The 21,695-nt window shown below is 40.7% G+C and overlaps 3 protein-coding genes across 3 annotated transcripts in view; 2 read left to right on the top strand and 1 right to left on the bottom strand.

Annotated features, from left to right (window-relative positions):
• Positions 1–21,695, top strand: part of LOC148355034 (regulator of G protein signaling 4-like) — a 171,650-nt gene that overhangs the window by 12,632 nt on the left and 137,323 nt on the right. The gene's annotated exons all lie outside the window — the stretch shown is intronic.
• On the bottom strand, positions 1,729–8,478 carry LOC148355039 (MARVEL domain-containing protein 3). Its single transcript, XM_088350344.1, has 4 exons — positions 8,369–8,478; positions 4,949–5,052; positions 4,731–4,840; positions 1,729–3,434 (listed from the first exon to the last, which is right to left on the bottom strand). Exons 2-4 carry the CDS (start codon positions 5,047–5,049, stop codon positions 2,776–2,778), a joined length of 870 nt encoding a protein of 289 aa, XP_088206470.1. The 5' UTR covers positions 5,050–5,052; positions 8,369–8,478; the 3' UTR covers positions 1,729–2,775.
• c12h8orf82 (chromosome 12 C8orf82 homolog) lies at positions 9,188–13,941 on the top strand. The gene is made up of 3 exons (XM_088349454.1): positions 9,188–9,519; positions 9,599–9,647; positions 12,965–13,941. The coding sequence occupies exons 1-3, from the start codon at positions 9,358–9,360 to the stop codon at positions 13,432–13,434; spliced, it is 681 nt and encodes a 226-aa protein (XP_088205580.1). The 5' UTR covers positions 9,188–9,357; the 3' UTR covers positions 13,435–13,941.

Here is a 21,695-nt window from a genome sequence, read left to right as displayed (position 1 = left end):
ATGATATTTCTTGTTTGAAGCAGAAAGCGCCCAATAATCGCTATTTTATTTACATTAAGAAACTTTTCCACTAAATATTATTGAAATGTGCACAAATTTGAAGTATCGTAAAGGAGCTGTACAGAGTTTGGGTCTTTTGTGCTTGCTGGTGCCATCTCCGGGCAGTCAATGCAGCTTCAGTCAACATAGTAAATGCATTTTAAATTGCTCTCAAATCACTTCATCTTCCTTGGGGTACGGTTGGTGTTTGGACCGTAGGCCTTTTATTTCACCTTCTTCATGCTACACTAATAAAAACAAGTTGACCATTCCCGCTCCCTCCCTCTGAACTTAATTCGGCATACCTAATAGAGGAACTTCTGCTTTCAACTCGTTCAGTGCCACAACGTTGATAAATAAGTATTTAGAAGCATTGTCTGTGTTTTTGGTTTTATTTTGGGAAAAATTGATATTCTAAAAGATTTAGCGCAGCTGACTGGTAAGTATTAAGCCCCTGGGAATGATTTCACTAGTTTGTGCATTGTTGATACACAAGTTCAGTGTTCTTACAATAAAACATTTTGCAAGCAAACTGCGGGGCAACTGTTGTACACTAAACAATGGTAAAAGCCAGACATGGGACCAAGTCACACATGTGCAAGTCTCAAGTAAGTCTCAAGTCTTCACCTTCAAGTCCCAAGTAAGTCCCAAGTATTTTTTTCTTGGGCAAGTCAAGTCACAAGTCAAGTCCCGAGTCTTAGATTGCCAAGTCCAAGTCAAGTCACAAGTCATAAAAACAGCGACTCGAGTCGACTCGAGTCCAAGTCACTAAGTCTCAAGTCCCCATGTCTGGTAAAAGCTAGAAACATTATTTAACTGAAAGATGGGGGTTCAAGATTTCTTCTGATATGTCCTATGACTGTAGCCTAAACTAAAGCTACAGAACTAAACTTGCTGCCGCCTTTCAAAAAAAAGAGTCAAAATGGCCCCCCCAAAAAAATGGCTGGCACCTGCTCTTCCCATTTGAAAGAAACATCTGTCGTTCAGTTTAAGGACACCTTAAACAAAGCACTCTTAAAGTCTGCCAAAACAACTGCTCGATTAGCTCGTTTAGTTAAACTGGATTGCAAAAGTCAGGTAAAACCAAGTTTCCACTCTACACTCGTTCAAAGGCTGCATTGTTTCGCAGAATCAACGATTTTCTTTAATGAAAAAAAAAAGACATTTATGAATGCTTGGCCACTTGAGTGACAGTACTGAGCTTTTTGTGGAGGCCTCAACAACTTCAGGGAAAAGACTGGAGTCTATTTCCCGTGTTATTGCCCTCCATGCTTCTTTTATCGTACATTAAAAGATTGTGACGATATTTAATGGAAAAGAAAAAGGAATGAAAGTTATCATGACAAAGTTTGAAGAGGGCAAAATAGAATAAATGTTGTAAAAACACGTGATTCTGCTCTATAGTTATAGAAAAACATGTTTCCATTGTGTAGTAATTAGCTCAAATATGGTATGAATAGCCCACCAAACTGTATTAAACAATCTTAAGAACAATTTATCCGAATAAGCTGATTTTTGTATATATATATATATATATATATATATATATATATATATATATATATATATATATATATAAAAGTAACTAGTACATGTTATTTCTGTATCAAATATTCCAAATTCTGTTCTAAAATAGAGCTTGACATGGACTGAAGACTGAAATGCATTGCATAAAAAAATAATAAAATATTTGGCAATCAAAGTCCATTCATGTATTTTCAAAGTTTTAAATGGCCATTCTGTGACATTTTACCGCTAAATATTACTGTATTGCGTAGTGTTACCGAAAACGGGTGCTACAAAGCACAAGGAAAGCTTACAAACTACGGAGGCTCAAAGTGACCAATTGCACCATTTAACCTTCCTTTTTTTTGCCCAGCTTTTTGTATTTTTGGGTGTACCCGTAGCAGCAAGTTGAAAGACAATTCTGTACGCTTCATCTAGGGTGAGGCTCATGTTGTCAAAAAAAAATGCATATTTCTTGATCTACCAGTATTTAGAAAAACACATGGTAGCTCGTATTTTTGTGCTCATATCTTTGCTCTTCAAATCAGTCTAAATACATATTTTCATGAAGATTTTTTCTGTGTTCACAATGAGGCGCTGAATAATACACAATGTCCCTTTAGTATTGTATCGTGTTCAAAATTAAAAAAAAATAAAAATAAGCTAGTTATCTTTAATGGTGGAACAGTTTGCTTATTCCAGGATTTTTATCAAAATTGTAAAAAAAAATAAAAAATCTACAATCTAGCATTTGGAGATGAGATTTGCTTATTTCAAGAATAATTTTTCCAGAAAAATAAAAACTGTCGTCAACCGAGGTAAAAAATGCTTGCAAAAATAAAATAAATTTGGCCAATGAGGTAAGAATTGTTTGCATTGTGCTCCTCATAATTATCAAAAAAAAATACTTTCAAATTGCAATTTATACAATAGGAATTTCATATCTGTTGAAATGGTAATTACAATGACCTTCACACTTACCCATTCGCATACACACTCACACACCGATAACGAGCCTCCTTTGGAAAGGTATTACTACCCAAGAGGAATAATAGTTGTATTAATAAATGGTGATCTAATCCATTCTGTTGGGCATTTTAATTTAGCCGAATCAGTGTATCGTTCAACAAATCATTAAAAGATATTTAAAAAAAATACAAAGTACATTATTCAAACTTCCACAAGACTGATTAAAAAAAAAAAACAAGAAAAAAAGAAAGAAAGTCTGATTTACACTGATGTGATCTCAGTCCTGAGCGGGGCCCTCTGCGGACCGGACCTAGGCTGCTCCCTCTCTGCCTGTCGCCGTTTACGCTCCCTCAAGTATTGCTTGACCCGACGGACGGTTTGGACGGTGAGCACGGCGCCGGCCGTGTAGAGGATGGCCGTTATCAGCCCGAACAAAGCCACGGCCGCGTCGGCCCCCCCGACGTCGCAGTTCATCCAAGTGTATCCGTTGCGGGCGTACAGTCGCTCGCGCTGCTGGCAGATGTCAGTGGCATTGACGCCGATGACGAAGTGCAGGTAGAGACCGACGGCCACCACGTAGGCCGCGGCTCCCACCGCCTGGAAGATCAAGGCCCCGTACAGGAGCTTCCGGGATAAACGGTGGGGCGGCTTGTTGCCCGCCACCACAAATAGAAGCGAGATCACGCCCATGGTCAAACTGAAGGCGATGCCGCCGTAGATGCCGGGTGCTCTCATCTGGCTGTACTGCATGTTCAGTTCTCGAACCTTCTGCAGCTCCGTGCCTTGTAGGTTGAAATTGGAGTTGATGTCGAAGCCGCCCAGGCCGCCCATGGACGATAAGCCCGACGTCACCATCTGGGCGGCCACCACGCAGATCAGAACCAGGCTGTTGGTCAGCACTGAACAGATCAGAACGATGCCTGCGGAGGACAGACATTCACCATTGTTCAGAGGTCTAGTTTAGTATTACAACGAATGCTGATCAAGAATCTGCTGAGCAACAGGTCATTGCTTTTATGAGTCATAAAGGGATATCTATCAATGCTGAGGACATCCAAGCATGCCATCCATTATCAAGAGGTGAGAACCAGCTAAATAATAATAATAATAATAATAATAATTTCCTTGTATTGTCATTCTGTGTAACAATGTACACAGAACGAAATGTCGATTGCACCTGACCCGTTGTAGCGAGCCGATGCAGCCGCAGCCAACAGAGGGCGCCGCCGACCACTTTTTAAGTCTTAGGAATGACTCGGCCGGGGCGCGAACCCGAACCTCCCAGTCTCAGAGCGGGCGCCTTACCATCTAGGCTACTGAGCTGAGCTACCATACTGAGGTTTGTCAACAGGAAACAAAAACATGAAATCCTTAAGCAAGGGAAAAAAACTGAAAAGGAACAAATGTTTATTTAAAACCAAAAAAACAAAAGTATCAGCCAAGCAAGGCATTTGCTTGTGGACTCTTATGCAGTAGGGCGGGGGTGGCCAACCCGGTCCTCGAGAGCCGCATGTTCTGCATGTGTTTGAAATTTTTTGAATTTTCTCTGCTTCAATACCAATCACCTGGATCAAGGTCTCACAAAGCTTGCTAACAAGCTGAAAATTGGCATCACCTGTGTGGGAGCAGAGAAACCTCCAAAACATGCGGCTCTCGAGGACCGGGTTGGCCACCCCTGCAGTAGGGGGTCCCCATATTGCCAAAATCATTTCACACAAAGTGCACATTTAAGGCTAAAGCTAATTACTAAATAAATGTCTCTGTCCGAAGTTGCTATGTGTATTGTGGGTATACCCAAGACATGCGTCTGCTCTAAAAGGCCCGATTGTTGTTTTGAGATTTCCGTTATTGTGGTCACGCCAAGTAAATCGTGGAATTATTAAAGGGGGCAGTAAGAGAGAAAAAAAAAACTGGGGTGACAACATTAAGGAATGGACTGGTGTCAACGACCCAAGAACAGACCAGGGGCGGTCAACAGTGGAGAAAACTGTCCAGAGTTGTGCCCTCACTGGTGCCCGAATGAGTTATGCGCTTAAGGGATCCTTTAACCGTGATACTTGAGATACAGCTTTGTATTCGAAAAAAAAATATCTGAACGCAGGAAAACCAGTTGGACAATGTGAAGTCACAGAAACCAGAAGGAAGTATGCGCGATGCAAGCACAGTCTGCCCGCTAAAAAAAAAACACTCTGGGTTTTCGTTTCAGAAGGTCTCACCTCTCCTGGAGCAGATGTGGGTGCATTTAGAGTCGCTACGCTCTGGATCCCGGGCATGTTTGGGACGCCGCTCTTCCTCCCGGACGTAGAACGGCGGTCGGGAAGACGCCCTGTGCAACAGAAAGCCGAGCTTAGCGTCCGTTTAAATCTTTTGGATGGTCACTTGGGTCTGGAATTACGGATCTGGGATTATGGAGAAAGAAAACCATTGGCCACACCGATCATCTGAAGAGTGCTCGCCATCGTTCCGTTCACGGGGATACCGACGGTCCCCGTTTCGCTCTCTGTGGCCCTGGTTTGAGCGGGGTTCTTGGCTCATTTCCTTGGGGAGAATAAAGTCGTGAAAATCAGCCATACTTAACATATTGTGCAGAAGTCTGGGGCAATAATTACAAAAGTTCACTACAGCCCCTTTTTATCCTCCAAAAACCTACAATTAGAACCATGCACAGGGTAGGATATTGAGATCACACTAATATTTTATTCCTGCTGTCCAAATTATTAAAAATTAGATGATTTAGTCAAATTTTTCACTGTACAACCGCTATTTAAGGTCACCAAAAACATAGTGCCAGAAAACATCCGTAAATTATTCATTCGGAAAGAGGGAAATTATAACTTAAGGGGCTATAGTGAATTCATAATCCCAAAGGTGAGAACCACTAGGAAAAGTATGTGTGTTTGTGTGTGGAGTCAAGCTTTGGAACGGATTGCAAGACGAGACTAAACGGTGTCCCACTATTCACTTGTTCAGGTTTAGATAAAAAGGAACATTCCTGGCGAAATACAGAGATGAGGAGGGTGGGGTAATGGTGGTGCCGGAGATTGGGAATAGTGCGTTTGGGTTACTTTGTGTTATTGTTTCTATTCTTATAAAACTGTTGTTATTAATATCATTACATTCGTTGTTATATAATTGGTTTATTTGGTGGGGAAGATGAATGGGTAGGTAATATAAGCATTTGCCTCTTACTACCCCTTTTCGAACATATTCATCTCATCTCATTAGCTGCACCGCTTATACTCAGTAGGGTCGCGGGCGTGCTGGAGCCCATCCCAGCAATCATCAGGCAGTGGGCAGGGACACCCTGAACTGGTTGCCAGCCAATCGCAGGGCACACAGGGACAGACAACTCGCTCGCTCATTCACATCTAGGGGCAATCTGGACCGGCCAATCCACCTGAAATGCATGTCTTTGGAATGTGTGAGGAAACCGGAGTGCCCGGAGGAAACCCACGCAAGCACGGGGAGAACATACAAACTCCGCACAGTAAGTCCTGTAGCCGGATTTGAACCCACACAGGAGGTTCCCAAGACCTTAGAACTGTGCCGCACACGCGCTAACCACTGCGCTGCCGTGCTGCCCTTTCGAACATATTATGTAACGTTATTTTGTTGTTGAGTTATTGTTTTTGTTCTGTTTTTATTTTAATGTTCGAATAAAGTTTTCATTCATTCATTCTTCATCATTTCTATATGGTGCAGCATATCATAGAATTAAAATAGTCTTTACAACAAGATTAGATGTGGAACTCCAGAGTAAAAATGTATCAATTTTTTTTTCCTGGAGCTCAGTGTATCTGATCCAAGACCATTATCATAGCACCATTATCATAAAAACCGTGGAGAGAAACAAATAGTGCTTGGACACTGGCCTAAATTGTAAGTGCATCAGAATTAGAATTAGGATCTCTGACTCGGGGCCAGAACTGTCAGTAGATCAGGAGGTAGCACACCCATCTTGGGACGAAGGGGTCACAGATACAATTCCCGGCTTCTCAGAGTTAAATGTCGAAGTGTCCTTGGGCAAGAACCTCTAATGCCTCCGATACGGAGCTAGGAGCCTTGCATGGCTGACACCACTATCAGTGTGTGTGTGTGTGAATGGGTTAGTGTGAAGCACATTGTAGAGCAATTTGGGAGGTATTCAGTGACTTGAAAAGCGCAATATGAATGCAGACCATTTAACTGGGCATGAGATGTCAAATGGGCCAAGAGAGATAAGCCCGGGCTCGCTGATTTTTTTTATTTTTTTCAATTACTGCATCTACTCGTCATGTGTTCTATATTTATTATGTTCGGTCCGCCGATGTGTTCGGCGACACAGTCAGACACAGAAGGAAGGTTCGATGGGGATGGGGGTTTGTTTTCAGAGACGGCCAAAATCACCATTCGTCCCCGCAATTGAAATGTGAAGATTCGGTTTTACTTCAGGCTCTGTCCCTTTAATCAAGTTTATGGGTCGGGCTTGGGCTGGTTCAAGCTTTTATACCTGCGGGCCTGGGTCAGGTCGGGCTGGATTTTTTTCCGGTCCGATCTTACCTCTACTGAGAACAATGAGTGAAATGAGCAAAAGTGCAATTTAATTTAGCTGCAACATCTTTCCAAAATATTGCTGGAACGGGCTCCAGCACCCCCGCGACCCTACTGAGGATAAGCGATGCAGCTAATGAGATGAGATGAGATCTTTCCAAAATAGGACGAGAAATAAGTACTTATTTTTTTTTGTACATAGGCAGATATTTATTCTCCAACAGTCTTAGTCATTTTTAGGTCGGTGATGGTCCTGGAGAAGAAACGATCTCAGAGCATGTTGGCCCTTGATTTAAGTGCCCTGTAGTGCCTAAGAGAGGGTCAAAGAGGTGGAGGCAGGAATCAGTATAACAAACAGGCAACGTACTCTAGACTGGGCAGAGAGCAGCCTGATTTTGACTTTCTGGGCTGTGTTAAGGACTCTCTAAACAAAACACTTTGGCCCTTTAAGCAGCAAACTAAGATGGCTCAAAGCAAGTGTCCAGCTTTACCCACTGGCGCCAACTATATTGTTTTCCATTTGAATTTGTTCAGTAAAATCTACATGAGATGCTGCTATGTCACTGGCTTTAGTTTAAGGTAGAAGCATTTTATAACTAAATCCAAGGAATGGTTTTGTGATTTTTCGGGGATTTAAAAAAAAAAAAAGATTGTATAAGTCAATTGTTAAAGCCCCAGTGTGTAATATTTGACCACTAAATACACTGTTGTCTAAAAAGAGTGCCACGGCAAGCAACAAAACGCTAAATACATTATTTTCAAATAAAAATTAACATTGGTATGATAGTCCATGTATGTCTTCCTAATATTCAAATTAATTTTTGTTTGTTTCTTATTGAATTAAAGTTTTTTTGTACCACTAGGAGGCACTTAATATCCAAAATTACCCTTTAATATTACCTAGAAAAACAAATGATAACAACACCAGGTCCATTATTCACAACAGCCAACTGTTATTCAGTAAAATGTCATCACTTTAGAAGTATACCTTCAAATATCGCGAGAGTTGACCATTTGAAATGCCCTTCAGTGCCCACCCAAGCCCCGAGAGCCGTATCACTGACACCGCCCCTGCCTCCCCTGGAAAAGCAGAAACGCAGAGCACTTGATGTGATCTCAAACCTCACTCAAAACGCATCAAACACCCCTAAAAAGTAATCTGACAATTTACAAACATTCGAACTAAAGTGTGCGCAACAATCGGTAAACGAAAGTCAACAAACTAAAATAACCCCGCTTCGAAGTTCACTACTTCCCTCTGAGAAACACAAAGACAAAAGTAAAGAAAAGCCTAGTGCAGAGTGATGTTGTCATCAAAACTTACTGTAAAGCAGGAATCGGGGGAGTGAATTGATACTATTTCGCCATTACGTCGTGCTATGTGCAGCGAGACAGACCAGGTAGGAAGAAGAAAGGTGAGGTGAGAATGCCCCACCCTTGCCGCAGGAGGAGGCGTTCTGGTGCCACATCCAAGATGGCGGTTACATTGACGTAAACTTTACAACCCAAGTAAAGTTTAAGAGAAAAGCGTTCTTCCTCTGACGAATAAAAAAACATTTTCATTCGTCCATGTGAACAATTAAGCGCACTATCAGAAACTAAATCGACAAAGATCAATTACTGTACTTACATAAAATCAACATGAACTGTCAAAGATGCAACAAGTGTTTCGCCGTGTACGATATGTGAATGGGATGGTAATTCCGGCTATTTATAGAGAACTTGCTTTTTCGGCTTGGCTCAATAAAACGAGTCAGCTCCTTTTCACAATTTGTAAAGCGCCCAACACTGGTAACACGTGCATTAATAATGATATAAAAAAAATGAAAGAGACGTTTTAAAAGCCAAAAAATGAAGCCTTTGTTTTAGTCAGCCGAGCCGAAAGAGCCTGTTTCTCTTAAATGATCCGTAATTCTTACTTATTGTGAAGATTGTGTAAACGCATTATTATCAGTCATTAATGAATTCCGTGCATAAAATAGCATTATTATTGGTAACATATGGATTAAAGCAACCGGCGGGGAACCGGCTCATTTGAGGCAGCTCAGCCGAAAAAGCCTGTTCTCTAAAAAAAAACACTGGCATTCCCATCATTACAACACACGGTGCCGTATTGACCGCCTAGTGTCCACTAGATGGCAGTAGTCAGCCCCAATAGGACCACAATATGAAACCGTGTCCGGGTTAAATCAGGAGTCATAAAGGCAACGTTGAATACAAATTTTCTTGTATTGCTGGTTGCACGTCGTGTCAAGTTTCACCCAGCATTTTATTTTCTCTACTTTCATCAAAGTGCAATCAGGCACCGAGCTCATGTTGTTTCTTTGGCTCGTCAGCTGGCGTTTGGCCGCTCGACGATGCTTTCCAGCCGGCTGCAGCAGGTCACTCGCTTCCGCTGCCGCTGCCTACGAGCAAGGCCAGAGCCCGCAACCCCGTATCCGAGAATACTTCTACTACCTAGACCACCAAGGCCAGGTAGTAGCCTCAAAATCAGTCTACATGCATTCAAATAACTCTTAAACTGTCACATGATGTTTTCCGGTTTTGTCTGCAGTTGTTTCTGGATGACACCAAAGTCAAGAATTTTGTGACCTGTTTCAAAGGTAGCTTAAGTCCCTCTATTTTTTTTATAAGATCTACGTTGTTTATGTAGGAGTTTGTTGATATCTGCATATTGGATATTTAATTGTAGCTGCTTTCTATACACTGAAACAAGTTCTGTTGGCAGATATGACTGCCCTTCCCTTTATATTGGAATGTCTCATCTCATTAGCTGCACCGCTTATCCTCAGTAGGGTCGCTGGGGTGCTGGAGCCCATCCCAGTAATCACCGGGCAGTGGGCAGGGGTCACCCTTAACTGGTTGCCAGCCAATCACAGGGCACACAGGGACAGACAACCCGCTCGCTCATTCACACCTAGGGACAATTTGGGCCGGCCAATCCACCTGAAATGCATGTCTTTGGAATGTGGGAGGAAACCGGAGTGCCCGGAGGAAACCCACGCAAGCACGGGGAGAACATACAAACTCCGCACAGGAAATCCGGTAGCTGGATTTGAACCCACGCAGGAGGTTCCCGAGACCTTACACGCGCTAACCACTCCATATTGGAATGTGTTTAGTGTAAATTTCAACATATCACCTATTGTTTCCTTTTATTGATGTTCACTGTGTTCTGTGTACTGTTACACAATGCTAAATCTACCCTGGTCATCCTGGAAGGTGGATTACCACTTGTGAGGCCCCTTATTCTCCTCGTGCTGAGATTTTGAGTTATTCCTTGCCTGCGTGTTGGTTTAAAATCAGGGGATGGTGTAATTGTAACCTGTGTATTCCTTCGAGACATTTCGTAATTAAGTGCTATACAAGTAAATGTAAGTTGACTTGTAGAAATATTCAAAGGGACATTGTGTGGTATTCAGCGCCTCTTAGGGGTAAAAACAAACAGATAGAGCGGGCATTAGACTGCTGATGATTTATAAGCACTTACTATACACTTAAAATAAAGTACAGGATTTTCACGACTATAAGGCGCGCCAGGTCGTAAGGTGCATCCCCTTAAATTTTTTTGTCCTATTTTTTCCATACATAAGGCGCTCCGGACTATCAGGCGCTTCAGTGAGAACGTCAACAAAACAACAAAAGCCAAAAGTTCAGTAAAACTTATTAACCCCTTAACATTCAAACGGCTCACAAAGAAGCAAATATGTGTCTAAGACACGTACAGACACGGTGTCTGTGCGATGTCACCAATTACTCAAATGCGTCATTCCACATATCATTAGGAAGGTTAAACTCTTGGGATTCAACAAATGCCAACAATGTCTTAGTTTCTATTTCTCTTTCGCTGGCAACTGTGTGGACAGCAAAGTAGGTATTTCATTGTGCAGGGAAACGTGGTTCTTTACTGTGCATATGACAAAAAACACTTTGAATTGAGTTGGATTTAAAAATAAAATCATTACAGAAATATCAAGATCAGTCTGAAACAATATACTGGGAAAATATAAAGCCGACGAAGCTCACCAAAGTCGTCTTGCAGCCATCACGTTCAATAATAATACGCAACCATGGTCCTCTAACATCCGTGCGTGACGTAAATCCAACCGAAGTAAAATTTTACCAAACTCCAAAACACGCAATAATGCCGACAAATAAAGGAACAAAATCCGGCGAGAAGCATCTGCATCGATGGATGTTGCTAGCTGTCTGTTGAGCCCCATAATTCCTGTTTAAAAAAACAGACTACAGTAGTAAAAATGTTTTCTCCAGGCTGTAGAGCAACCAAACGTGTGATTCACAACTTTTTCGGCCAATTGCAGGCTTTGTTTTGCCCTGCTTTAGCTTATGCAAGCCTGTAAATGCTAAAAAGGACCCGCCTCCTTTACCCCCGAATAACTTTAGCCAATAGTGACCGATTCAAATGATGATTGACACATTGGTTAGGAAATGAAAAGGCGACATATATTTAAGGTTCTTTAAAATTATATAGTCCATACAAAATATTGAACTTTTACTTTAGCGTTTACTCACTTTTGTTACCAGGGTTTTAGCTACTAATGGCTATATTTTTATTTATTTATTTTTTTAAGCGAAAAATAAAATTACACTGCTATCTTTCATTGTGTCAAAGTTATGTTTCTTCAGTGTTGTTCAATTAAACAGAGATGTAATCTCTGCAGAAACGTGAGAAATGTAGTCACTTTAGTGACATACTGTCATTGTCTGCCATCTTGCTGTTGAGGATACCCCAAACAACTTGTGAAGACTGGGCAAAAAAATAGTGCAGTTTGGTCCCGCGGATTCTTTGTAGTTTTTGTTTCTTTGTAGCACTCGTTTTTGGTTACACTACACAATACAATGACATCTAGTGGTCAAATATTACACAGTGCCCATTTTAATAAGCAAAATTATCCACCAATAGAACTGTAAAAAATATATTTGAAAATGTATTTTTTGTATTTTACTATACAGACGCTCCCCTACTTACTACCTTTCAACTTAAGTAAAACGGTGGATACGAAAAAAAATTTCGGGATGTCGAAAAATATCCGGACATTGCTGTAAGTTAGATTTGTATTGCGTGGCCCTTTTTCAAAGTACTGTAGTGCTTCTTTCCGCCCCGTGGCACTGTGAGAGGTCAGACAGCATCAACCCGGAAGGGAAAAAAATCCGCTTCCTCTTCCTAGTTTGTGTGTAAACGTTCTATACTGGATTTTCTTTTGTTTAATATCACGTGTATCCATTCAATATGGTTGGTGTAAAATGTAAAGAAGAGGCGAGCCGTTTCTTTTGAAATGAAAGTGGAATAAGAAAGCTTGATGTGGTTGAGAAAATGGTCGGAACACTTTTTTTTGGGCTACCTTTTACCTCGGAGGAAGCCCTCTTGAAGCGCATCTTCCAAAAGTAAGTTAAATTCAACTTCATTTATCTTTATAGAGCATATTGTTTTATGAAAAGTTTATGTTTTAGTCTAAAACAAGGTGACTTATACAAGCCTTAAACATACTTATATAAAACTTAAACTTACAAAATATAGCACTAAAGCAACTTACGGACAAATTAAACTCACGAACGATCGTCCGGAACTTATCTCGTTCGTAAGTAGGGCAGCGTCCGTACCCTCAATTTTTGTGAGAAATTTGTAGCTTAAAATTGCAATTAAATCTTGCATGAAAAACTTGATATCTTGTTGCTCTTTATTCATTTTTTAATAATGAAGTAAATATCTAGTTAGACACCTCACGGGTCCATTTAGAACTTAAGAGAATACTATTAATACAATGATAAATGTGTGTATATATATATATATATATATATATATATATATATATATAATAGTGGTTTCTAAACAGGCCCAGGATCAAAACTACAGTACTTTTGATTTAGATTTTGAGTTTCTGTTCTCATCTCCTACCAGACAAACACTTCCTGGTCTTCTTCTTCAACCGCCTGCGTCCAAACCAGAGCGGTCGCTACGAGGAAGATTTTCCCTTCCTATCTCTTTGTGGGCGAGAAAGGAATTTCCTGCGATGCGACGACAAACCGGTCGTCTATACCCACATGCTCCCGGATGGTGAAGAAGACTCGCTGTCTTTCTGCGGAGGTGCTGAAAAGCTAACGGTGTCTTTCGACCCAGCGGCGCTCTACATGCACCCTGTCAGCGGACGCCTCTACCACCCGGGCCCGGAACAAACTGGCGGCGTGGGTTTGGTGCGGTCGGCCCTGGCTATAGAACTTAGCCCTTTTTTCGAATATGATTCGGACCCGGTTCAGGCAAGGCCGCCCACACACTTCTTGTGGAGACACCGACGGTACACGTTAACCAACCAGCTGGCGGGGAGCTTCGCCGACAAAGAAGCTTGGGGGAAAAATGGGATTGATTCTTGAGTAACTTGGACTAATCACAAAAGCTATTGTGATTTTAGACTTACCTTGTCAATGATTCACATGACACCAAAACAACACAGTGGCATCAACTTTGGATCATTTCAGTCATTTACAGGCATAAACATTTCTCACCTTTAGGATAAATTCACCATTTTGTCAAAAAAGTTGACTTATGTGAATTGTATAGATCCAAAGAGAAACTGTTTTGACCCCCTGTATTGTTAAATTAGTGTATTCCCAGTGGGGAGGAGGGTATTTATTCATGCGTAATGCACATTAGAATTTATCTTATTATTACACTTTTCTTATTCACGGTACCAGAGACGAATGTTGGAGAATGCAGAAAAAAACGTTGTCCTGAAAGATTGACACCAACGCAAAAAAGTACGACAAGGGAAACAACTCTTTGTTGTCTGTGATGATGAATCAGACTTTGAAGGACACGAAATAATTACATTGTAAATTTTATGTTTGAATTGTGTTCATAATTAAATGATTTGAATAATGGCTACATCTATTCTAAAATGTTTATCAGTTTTAATGCTTAGTTTGAGCTAATGGCAAATTGTCTGCATTTATATAGCGCTTTTCAAGTCGATGAAGACCTCCCAAAGCGCTTTTCAATGTGCTTCACACTTACCCATTCACACACACACTCACACACAGATAGTGGAGTCAGTCGTGCAAGGCTCCTACCTGCGTATCGGAGGCATTAGGGGTTCTTGCCTAAGGACACTTCGACATTTAACTTGGAGAAGACTGGAATTGAATCTGTGACCCCTTCGTCCCAAGAAGGGTGTGCTACCTCCTGATCTACTGCCAGTTCTGGCCCCGGGTCCAAGATCCTAATCCTAGTTCTGATTCACTTACAATTTAGCCCAGTGTCCAAGCACTATTTGTTTCTCTCCACGGTTTTTATGATATGGCATTTTCAATTCAAATGATAACTATATTGATTTGGTAACCTGTATTAATCGTGAATTAATTAACCTAAAAGTATGGGTGGATATAAATCAATTATCTTAAAATTTAAATAAAACCAAAGTCCTATTCTTTCGTAATCGCGGGGCAAATCAAGATTTAGAAGTAAAAATGGATGGTGCTGCAACAGACGCTGTATCAGAAATTACGTTTTTAGGGGTCAGAAAAGTCAATAAATTAAGCTGGAAAACACATCAGACACATACAAACTAAAGTATCTAAAAGCACTTTACAATGTGCTTCACCCTTACCCATTCACACACACACTCACACACCAATAGCGGCCATGCAAGGCGCCGACCCGGTTATTGGGGGCATTAGGGATTCAGTGTCTTGCCCAAGGACATTTCGACATATAACACGGAGGAGCCGGGAATCGAACCTGCGATTTCTTGATCCCAAGACGAGCGCTCTACCTCCTGAGCTAATGTCTAATAAAAAGTCAAACTATTTTAAATCAACAATAAGGGCTGCACATTAGACAAGGTCTGGTCTTTGAATACACGGTGCATCCAGCACAGAATGTTACTGGTTGTTCTGCTGGTTTGGATTCAGTCAACAGAGGGTATTACTCCTGGGTGAGAATCGTCCCCTCGAAATAAAAAAAAAGATGTTGCTATTGCAGCAAAGGTTACAAACAATCGTTTTACAGCCTAAAGTGCCTATTGTCTTAAAGTCAAAAGATACGTGTCCCCTTAAATATCACATTTAGCTTCCAAGACATGAAACATTGCTTTGAAAATGGCATGTTACTGTTGGTCGGTCGGTTTGTTGGATCCTTTAACCAGTTGGGTTAACATTTCCTGTGGTGTGTCAAGTACAGCCTGAAAGCACTTATCTCTCTCCAGGATAACAACTGTTTCCACCCAGTCTCGAATCCGGGACGTTTCGCTTGTTAGGCAAAGATGCCAACCACTGCTCTTCGGGAGAAAAATATGGAAGTTTTGTGATTTTCTTTTTTGCCCAGTTAATTAAAAAAAGTCTTGACGAGGCGACTAATTGAAGTGTTGTTGCAGTTAGAGGGTCCTTTTTCGGAATAACATTGGAATTGCCCCCTACAACGATTGGAACACAATATTTTCTGTGTCATTTGGTGGTATTTCATTGTTATTCTCGACTGGTGGGTTGCAACCCAAATGTGGGTCATGGAATGGTTTTCAGTGGGTCACGGGCCTTTGCCATGTCAAAATAATAAAAGTCAATTGCCCTCTTCCACAAATTAAGAAAGTAACATTGCAATGGTCAGTAATTTTTACTTTTATAGATGAAATTCAGGGAAGTAAATATTAAATCACTCAATTCTGAGGAAAGCAAGATGGAATCAGTGCATTTTAGTAAAAAATAAGGACACTCCATTCAATCACCTTTCCTTAATTGGACACCTGGCTTAGATTAAGTCTGCCTGTTAGTCAGCAGTAAAAATGGTGCAGTTATCACAGCTTGGAGGGCTCCTAGACTAAGTGGATTGGCAAGAATCATGGCTCCAACAAGAGAGATGTCTCTTGAGACCAAAGACAGGATGGTAAAAACTTTCGAAGAAGGTAACTGTACTCGTAAGTTGCCAAAGATGTGGGCTGTTCACAGTCAGCTATATCGAAGATTTGGACCAAGTACAAATAGCATGAGAATGTTATTAAAGTCAAGCGTACTGGTAGGCCAAAGAAGGCATCAACACTAACAACTAAAGGCCATATGTCTTGAACACAGAAAATGCACAACAAGACAAAGGAAAAGGAAAAGGGAGGAAATTGGAGTCAATGTATGAGACAGAACTGTGAAAAATTGCCTATAAGACATGGGATTTTCATATAGGAATGCTAAAAGGAAACCTTAGTTGACGCTTAAACACAAAAGAACAAGACTGCAATTGGCAAAGGAGGGGTAATAATGGACTGTGGATTACTGGGGGCGGCAGTAGCTAAGGAGGTAGAGCGATCGTTTTAGGATTAAGGGATCCCAGTTCGAATCCCGGCTTGTCCGTGTTACATGTCGAAGTGTCCTTGGGTAAGACATTGAACCCCCAATTACCCCAATAAGCAGGTTAGCGCCTTACATGGCTGCACAGATCACGGCCGCTATTGGGAAATGTGAAGCACAATGTAAAGCGCTTTGGGAAGTCATTGACTTGAAAAGCGCTATATAAATGCAGATCATTTCATTTCATTTCATTTCATTTCATTTCATTTCATGTAGCATGAAAATAGTGAACGTTAGGAAAAGACCTGCTTATAGAAGAGTCCGCACGCCTAACCAAACCCCAAGAAAAATGAAAAAAAAAAGTTTTTTTTTCTAGCACGTCTAAGAAATGCTCTTACCTGTAAAAAGTTCCAAATTCCGTACAGCTCCCTTAATAAGGGGAAGCATTTATGAGTAAATTGATCATGTGCAGAACACTGCTCATTTTTCATACCTCCTGACATCCGCACTACTTCATTCTTTCCCCATTGAAGAAAAGTAACATTTTATTCTAGCAGACTGTATTTAACGTTGTTAAAAGTAGACTCACTTTGCAGTAAAGTGGTGCTATTTTATTTTTTGTTCACACCCCCACACGGACACTAACAGCGTGTCTGCCTGTGTGACTGGTTAGCAGTCATAAATCTACACAGCTTGAGCCTTAAATGTCACGACGGTAGCAAAGCAGAACGCATTTTATTGTCTTTCTCTCTTGCTGGGAAGGCCGGCCGTCTTGGACTTATTTAGCCGAGTCATATAAAGTCTTATCTGGTGGATTTATCACGTCTCCGTGTGAAAGGGAATTGTTGCAGTAGCAACTGGTAAAACACAACTGGTGTGGTCCGTATCTGATTTGGGGCGTTTTTCCCTTCTTTTTTATTTTGAAGTCTCAAATATAGCTTAGAATTGTCTTTATTGTTCCTTCTCAAGGTTTCTTCATTTTCCTCATGTTGAGGTTTTTGAGTTTTTCCTTGCCCTCGTGTAGGTTTTAGATCAGGGGATGGTGTAACAATAATCTGTGGTTTGTGCAGCTCTTTGAGACCTTTATTATTAAGGACTAAATAAACATGACTTGACATTGAAATCAACGTTTCGAAATATTGTATGCAACGAGATTAGACATGGCACTCCAGGGTAAAACATGCAGTAAATAATTTGAAGAGAAAAAAAGATAAAAGATAAATACAGCATAGTGCTTGGAAAAAAAAATGGCTTAGTTATGTTAATAAAGCAATGAAAAAGTTTTCCCGGGCTGATGACGATTATTAGTATTAAAAGGTGGCCGATAATCGATATTTGGAGCTGATATTAATTTGCTGTAAAAGCTTAATTATTGGCGTTTTTTTTTATAATGCAAAAAAACAAAGAATGTTATAAATTCAAATACAACTATAATAGAACTCTGAAACCTTTCACAGTAAATAGACTAGAATGTCAACACAACTAACATGAATAATAAGTGTGGTATTCCTCTGTAGTCTCCCACAGATACATAACAAAATCTGTTTGAAGTGTGTCTTACTTTGCAATCAGTAGATAGGAAGGTCAGAATTTAAATCCTATTCAAACCTTTGTTTACACAGGGAAATCCTATAAAACTAGGGTCTCATCCACAATGGATCTCTGGTTACAGTGAACAACTAAGTAAAAATAAACATGCTTAACAGTAAAGCTACTACAGCACTCTATAATAAAGCCAATTGTGTACAACTAGTTGTCGTCGTAAATATGATGGTGTTAGCTACATTGGGTCGCCTCTGGTGTTGGTGATGTTCGCAGGAATATGTCTTAATAGACTTATAGAGACAACAATCACTTTTGTGTTTTAATCACATTAATCATAGTTCTTAATAAAGACATTGTACAGTTTACGAAGTGACACTCGTTCTATTGGAAGCAAAGCGCTGAGCATAGGAAAATCAAAGTTGCCGTTCATGTGAAGGGAAGTGAGACACCGGGAGTGTCTACTTCTGTGTGTGCGTCGCTGCACGTTGACGACATTTCCTCGACATTTTAGTCGGAGGTAAAAATATTAGCGACAGCCCTAACTCTGGCTCCAGTCTGCAGTCTGTGCTGTGCACAGTACGGAGTAAGCTTCCCGCTTCCTGCTTCATGTTGAAAAAGAGGCATCATGCACGCCACAGCAAGCAGCTGTCATCAATAAGAGCATCCTCAACATGATCCTAATTGACATGCTCATATTTTTGGTAGGTAGTGTCCAGGACAGAAGGCAGGAGAGGAAGAGAAAAGTTCGGCTTGGGTGTTGCTCGGTGTTGTGTTTAATAATCGACTTAATCGGCCCAGTAATATGCCGATACCTATATCCATCAAATCCCCAAATATCGATGCCGCCCGAAAATCAGTCGACCTCTAGTGGATTGTAACAATAGTGCAATGAAAATAAAATCTTTTATCAACAGCAATTTGAAAAAAAAATACAGTTTTATTCAAGGTTATATAATTTTTAGTTTCATTCAGCAACAACAAAGAAAAAAAAAATGTCACAATGTCAAAATGCTTAATGTCACAAAATATGATTTTGTGCGTTTGTTTAGGTTGGTGATGGCCCTTAGAAGAAGCTGTCCTTGAGCCCGTTTGTCCTAGTTTTGAGGGACCTGTAGGGTCTAACAGAGAGGGCAACATTTCGTTAAACCACAGGGTTAGAGGGTTACAGTTTCGTAATGAGGTCAGAGATAAGGATACCAAGTTTGAGTTAGGGGTTTAGTATTGGTGGCCTAAGGGGTTTAGGGATTAGTGTTTTGAGAGTTTGGGTTAGAGGTTAAGGTCAAAGTATAACAAAAAAAATGTATTAAGAAAACAAACCTTAAAGTGCCATTTCCTTAATTCGTCACAAAGCAAGATGCTTTTCCCCCATAAATTTCCCAGTCAACAACTCTTGTTTGGATCAAATGTATCCCACTGATCATTGTGATGTACAAAAAATCTGCCTGAGTAAGCGCTTCTGATAAAGATGAATAATGACCATGCCGTCACTTGTTTGTCTTTTGATTTAAGCCTTGTCGACAAGTTGACATCAGCGGAGCAAGCTTCCAGTTTGCCTTCGGGCAGCTTTTATCTTTGATGAATATGAGAAGCTGTTAACAACATGTCACCATCGTTCTTTGGCACTGGATTTTAGTTCAATCCAGGACATTAGAAAAGAAATACCCTGTGATTTAGGCGCTTTAACACTAGACTATTGACATTCAAAGATTATATCTTATTCTTGACTTCATGGGGCCCCTTTGTCCAGGAAAAGCTTTTATTTTGGAGGATATCTTTTTCAAGTAGGACACCTTGTTCGCTAAAACCTTACAGAATAAAATACCTACATACATTCTGCGTTGGGCTAGTGCTGCGTTCAAAGGCTAAAGACTGGTTACGAACGTTCAAATGTTCAAAGAAAAATCTTTCCCGTCTATGTTGGTTTTATGTTGAAAGAAGAATACAACTTATGAAGACTTAAAGTGGCCAAACAGCACCACCTAATGGGCAACACTTCCTGTGGTGTGTCTTGGGCAAGTACAGCCTGGCAGTGCCAATTCTTCTCCAGACTGTTTCTCCTTTAGGGGTAGGTGTTTGATCGCCCACGGGAAAAATGTAATCGTACTTTCCATAGTAACCAGTAGCAAGAGAAGCGTCCTGATCAAACTCAGATACAGCACTTTCATCATTTGGTTGCTGTGGTTGTGATTTTATGCGATAAGCTCAGTCAACCACTCCACATTTAGCCAGTTAGAAATCACATTTCCTAGAAAATCACAATGACCCATGCAATGTTTTCGAAATCTGCGGGCTACCTAGGTGGTCTTAGGGGCCACCCTGGAGCCCGTGGGCACCATGTCAGAGACCCTAACATGGTGCTCGCATTTTGAACTGGGTTACTCTTGATAATCCTGGATTCTCATGTCACACACTGTGTCTTGCTCTATGTTTAACCACTAGGAGGCGCTTAATTGTACATTATGTACCTTTAGTTTGAACTCTAGTTTTTGGAGTTTTGAGCGTTAATTAAAACACTCCCCTATCTTCAGTTTAAAACCGTAATTCAAAAGCCTAGACCCAGTTAAAATCCTTTAGAGGAGCCTAAAACCCCCATTTTTATTTAATGCTTTTGGACCATCAAATGACATCTTCGTTTAAATATGGTAACTAAGTCAATTCTTAATTTACATTATGATACACCAGTGCTTCTCAATTATTTTCTATCTTGCCCCTCCACCTCCCAGAAGAAGAAATCCTCTTGTGTCTCCTCATCCGGATTAATAATATATTTTATGTGGTCATTTGAGGGTCTGCTCCACTTCTTATTCCACAACTCATCTCATCTCATAAGCTACACCGCTTATCCTCAGCAGGGTCGCGGGGGTCGTGCTGGAGCCCATCCCAGCAATCATCAGGCAGTGGACACCCTGAACTGGTTGCCAGCCAATCGCAGTCTTATTTCACATATCAAAAACAACTAAAATTGTTTTTTATCATCTCAAGAATATAGCCAAAGTACGCCCATTTCTCTCTCAGGCAAACACAGAGGTACTGATGCATGCTTTTATATGTTCTCATTTAGATAATTGTAATGCCCTGCTCGCTGGTCTTCTCAAAAAGAGTATTGCTAAGTCACAGCAATTACAAAACTCAGCAGCACGGGTGCTTACGGGGTTCAAATTACACACATTTTAAGAATCGCTGCATCTGCTCCCTATGCATTTCAGGATATATTTTTGGGTGTTTTTACTAGTTTTTAAATGTCTTAATGGTCTTGGGCCATCTTATCTGTCTGATTGGCTTTTATTATATCAGACGTGTGGGATTTTACTGTCTTTTTGTATGCTGAATGTTTTTGTCCAGAGCTTTGAGTGCAAATATTTTACCTGAAAAGTGCCATAATAAATGAATTTGATTTGATCCGTATCCACACTTCATACTCATTGCTTATACTCTGCTTGATGCACAGAGGTTAAATGTAGACAAAATATTGCCAATTAGAGTTCCACTGCCTCCTCGTGTATTTGATTCTTTGGAAAGCTAAAAAAAAAAAGTTCTGAGGTCAAAGGTGCCCACACTGCTGTTGAAGGAGCCTCGTGCCCTCGCAGGGGGTCCCGCCCCACTCTTTGAGAACCACTGCTTTACACTCACATAGTTTTGGGGTCCTGTAGTTTTTTAATAAAAGCTGTTCTAAACAAATGACAAAACTAAATGCTGTGGGCCACACTTTCACCTGCAAGGTTTTAAAACTGACATTTTTCAGCAGCTAGCAAGATGAACTGAAAGTATGGAGTGAAGCAAAGAGAAACAAAGTATCCGTTCTCCAGTTGAACATTCTT

This window comes from Urocampus carinirostris, chromosome 12, assembly GCF_059441175.1.
Source record: "Urocampus carinirostris isolate Australia breed hairy pipefish chromosome 12, RoL_Ucar_1.0, whole genome shotgun sequence".
In the NCBI taxonomy this organism is placed as follows: Eukaryota; Metazoa; Chordata; class Actinopteri; order Syngnathiformes; family Syngnathidae; genus Urocampus; species Urocampus carinirostris.
This window is presented reverse-complemented; position numbering and strand designations above follow the sequence as displayed.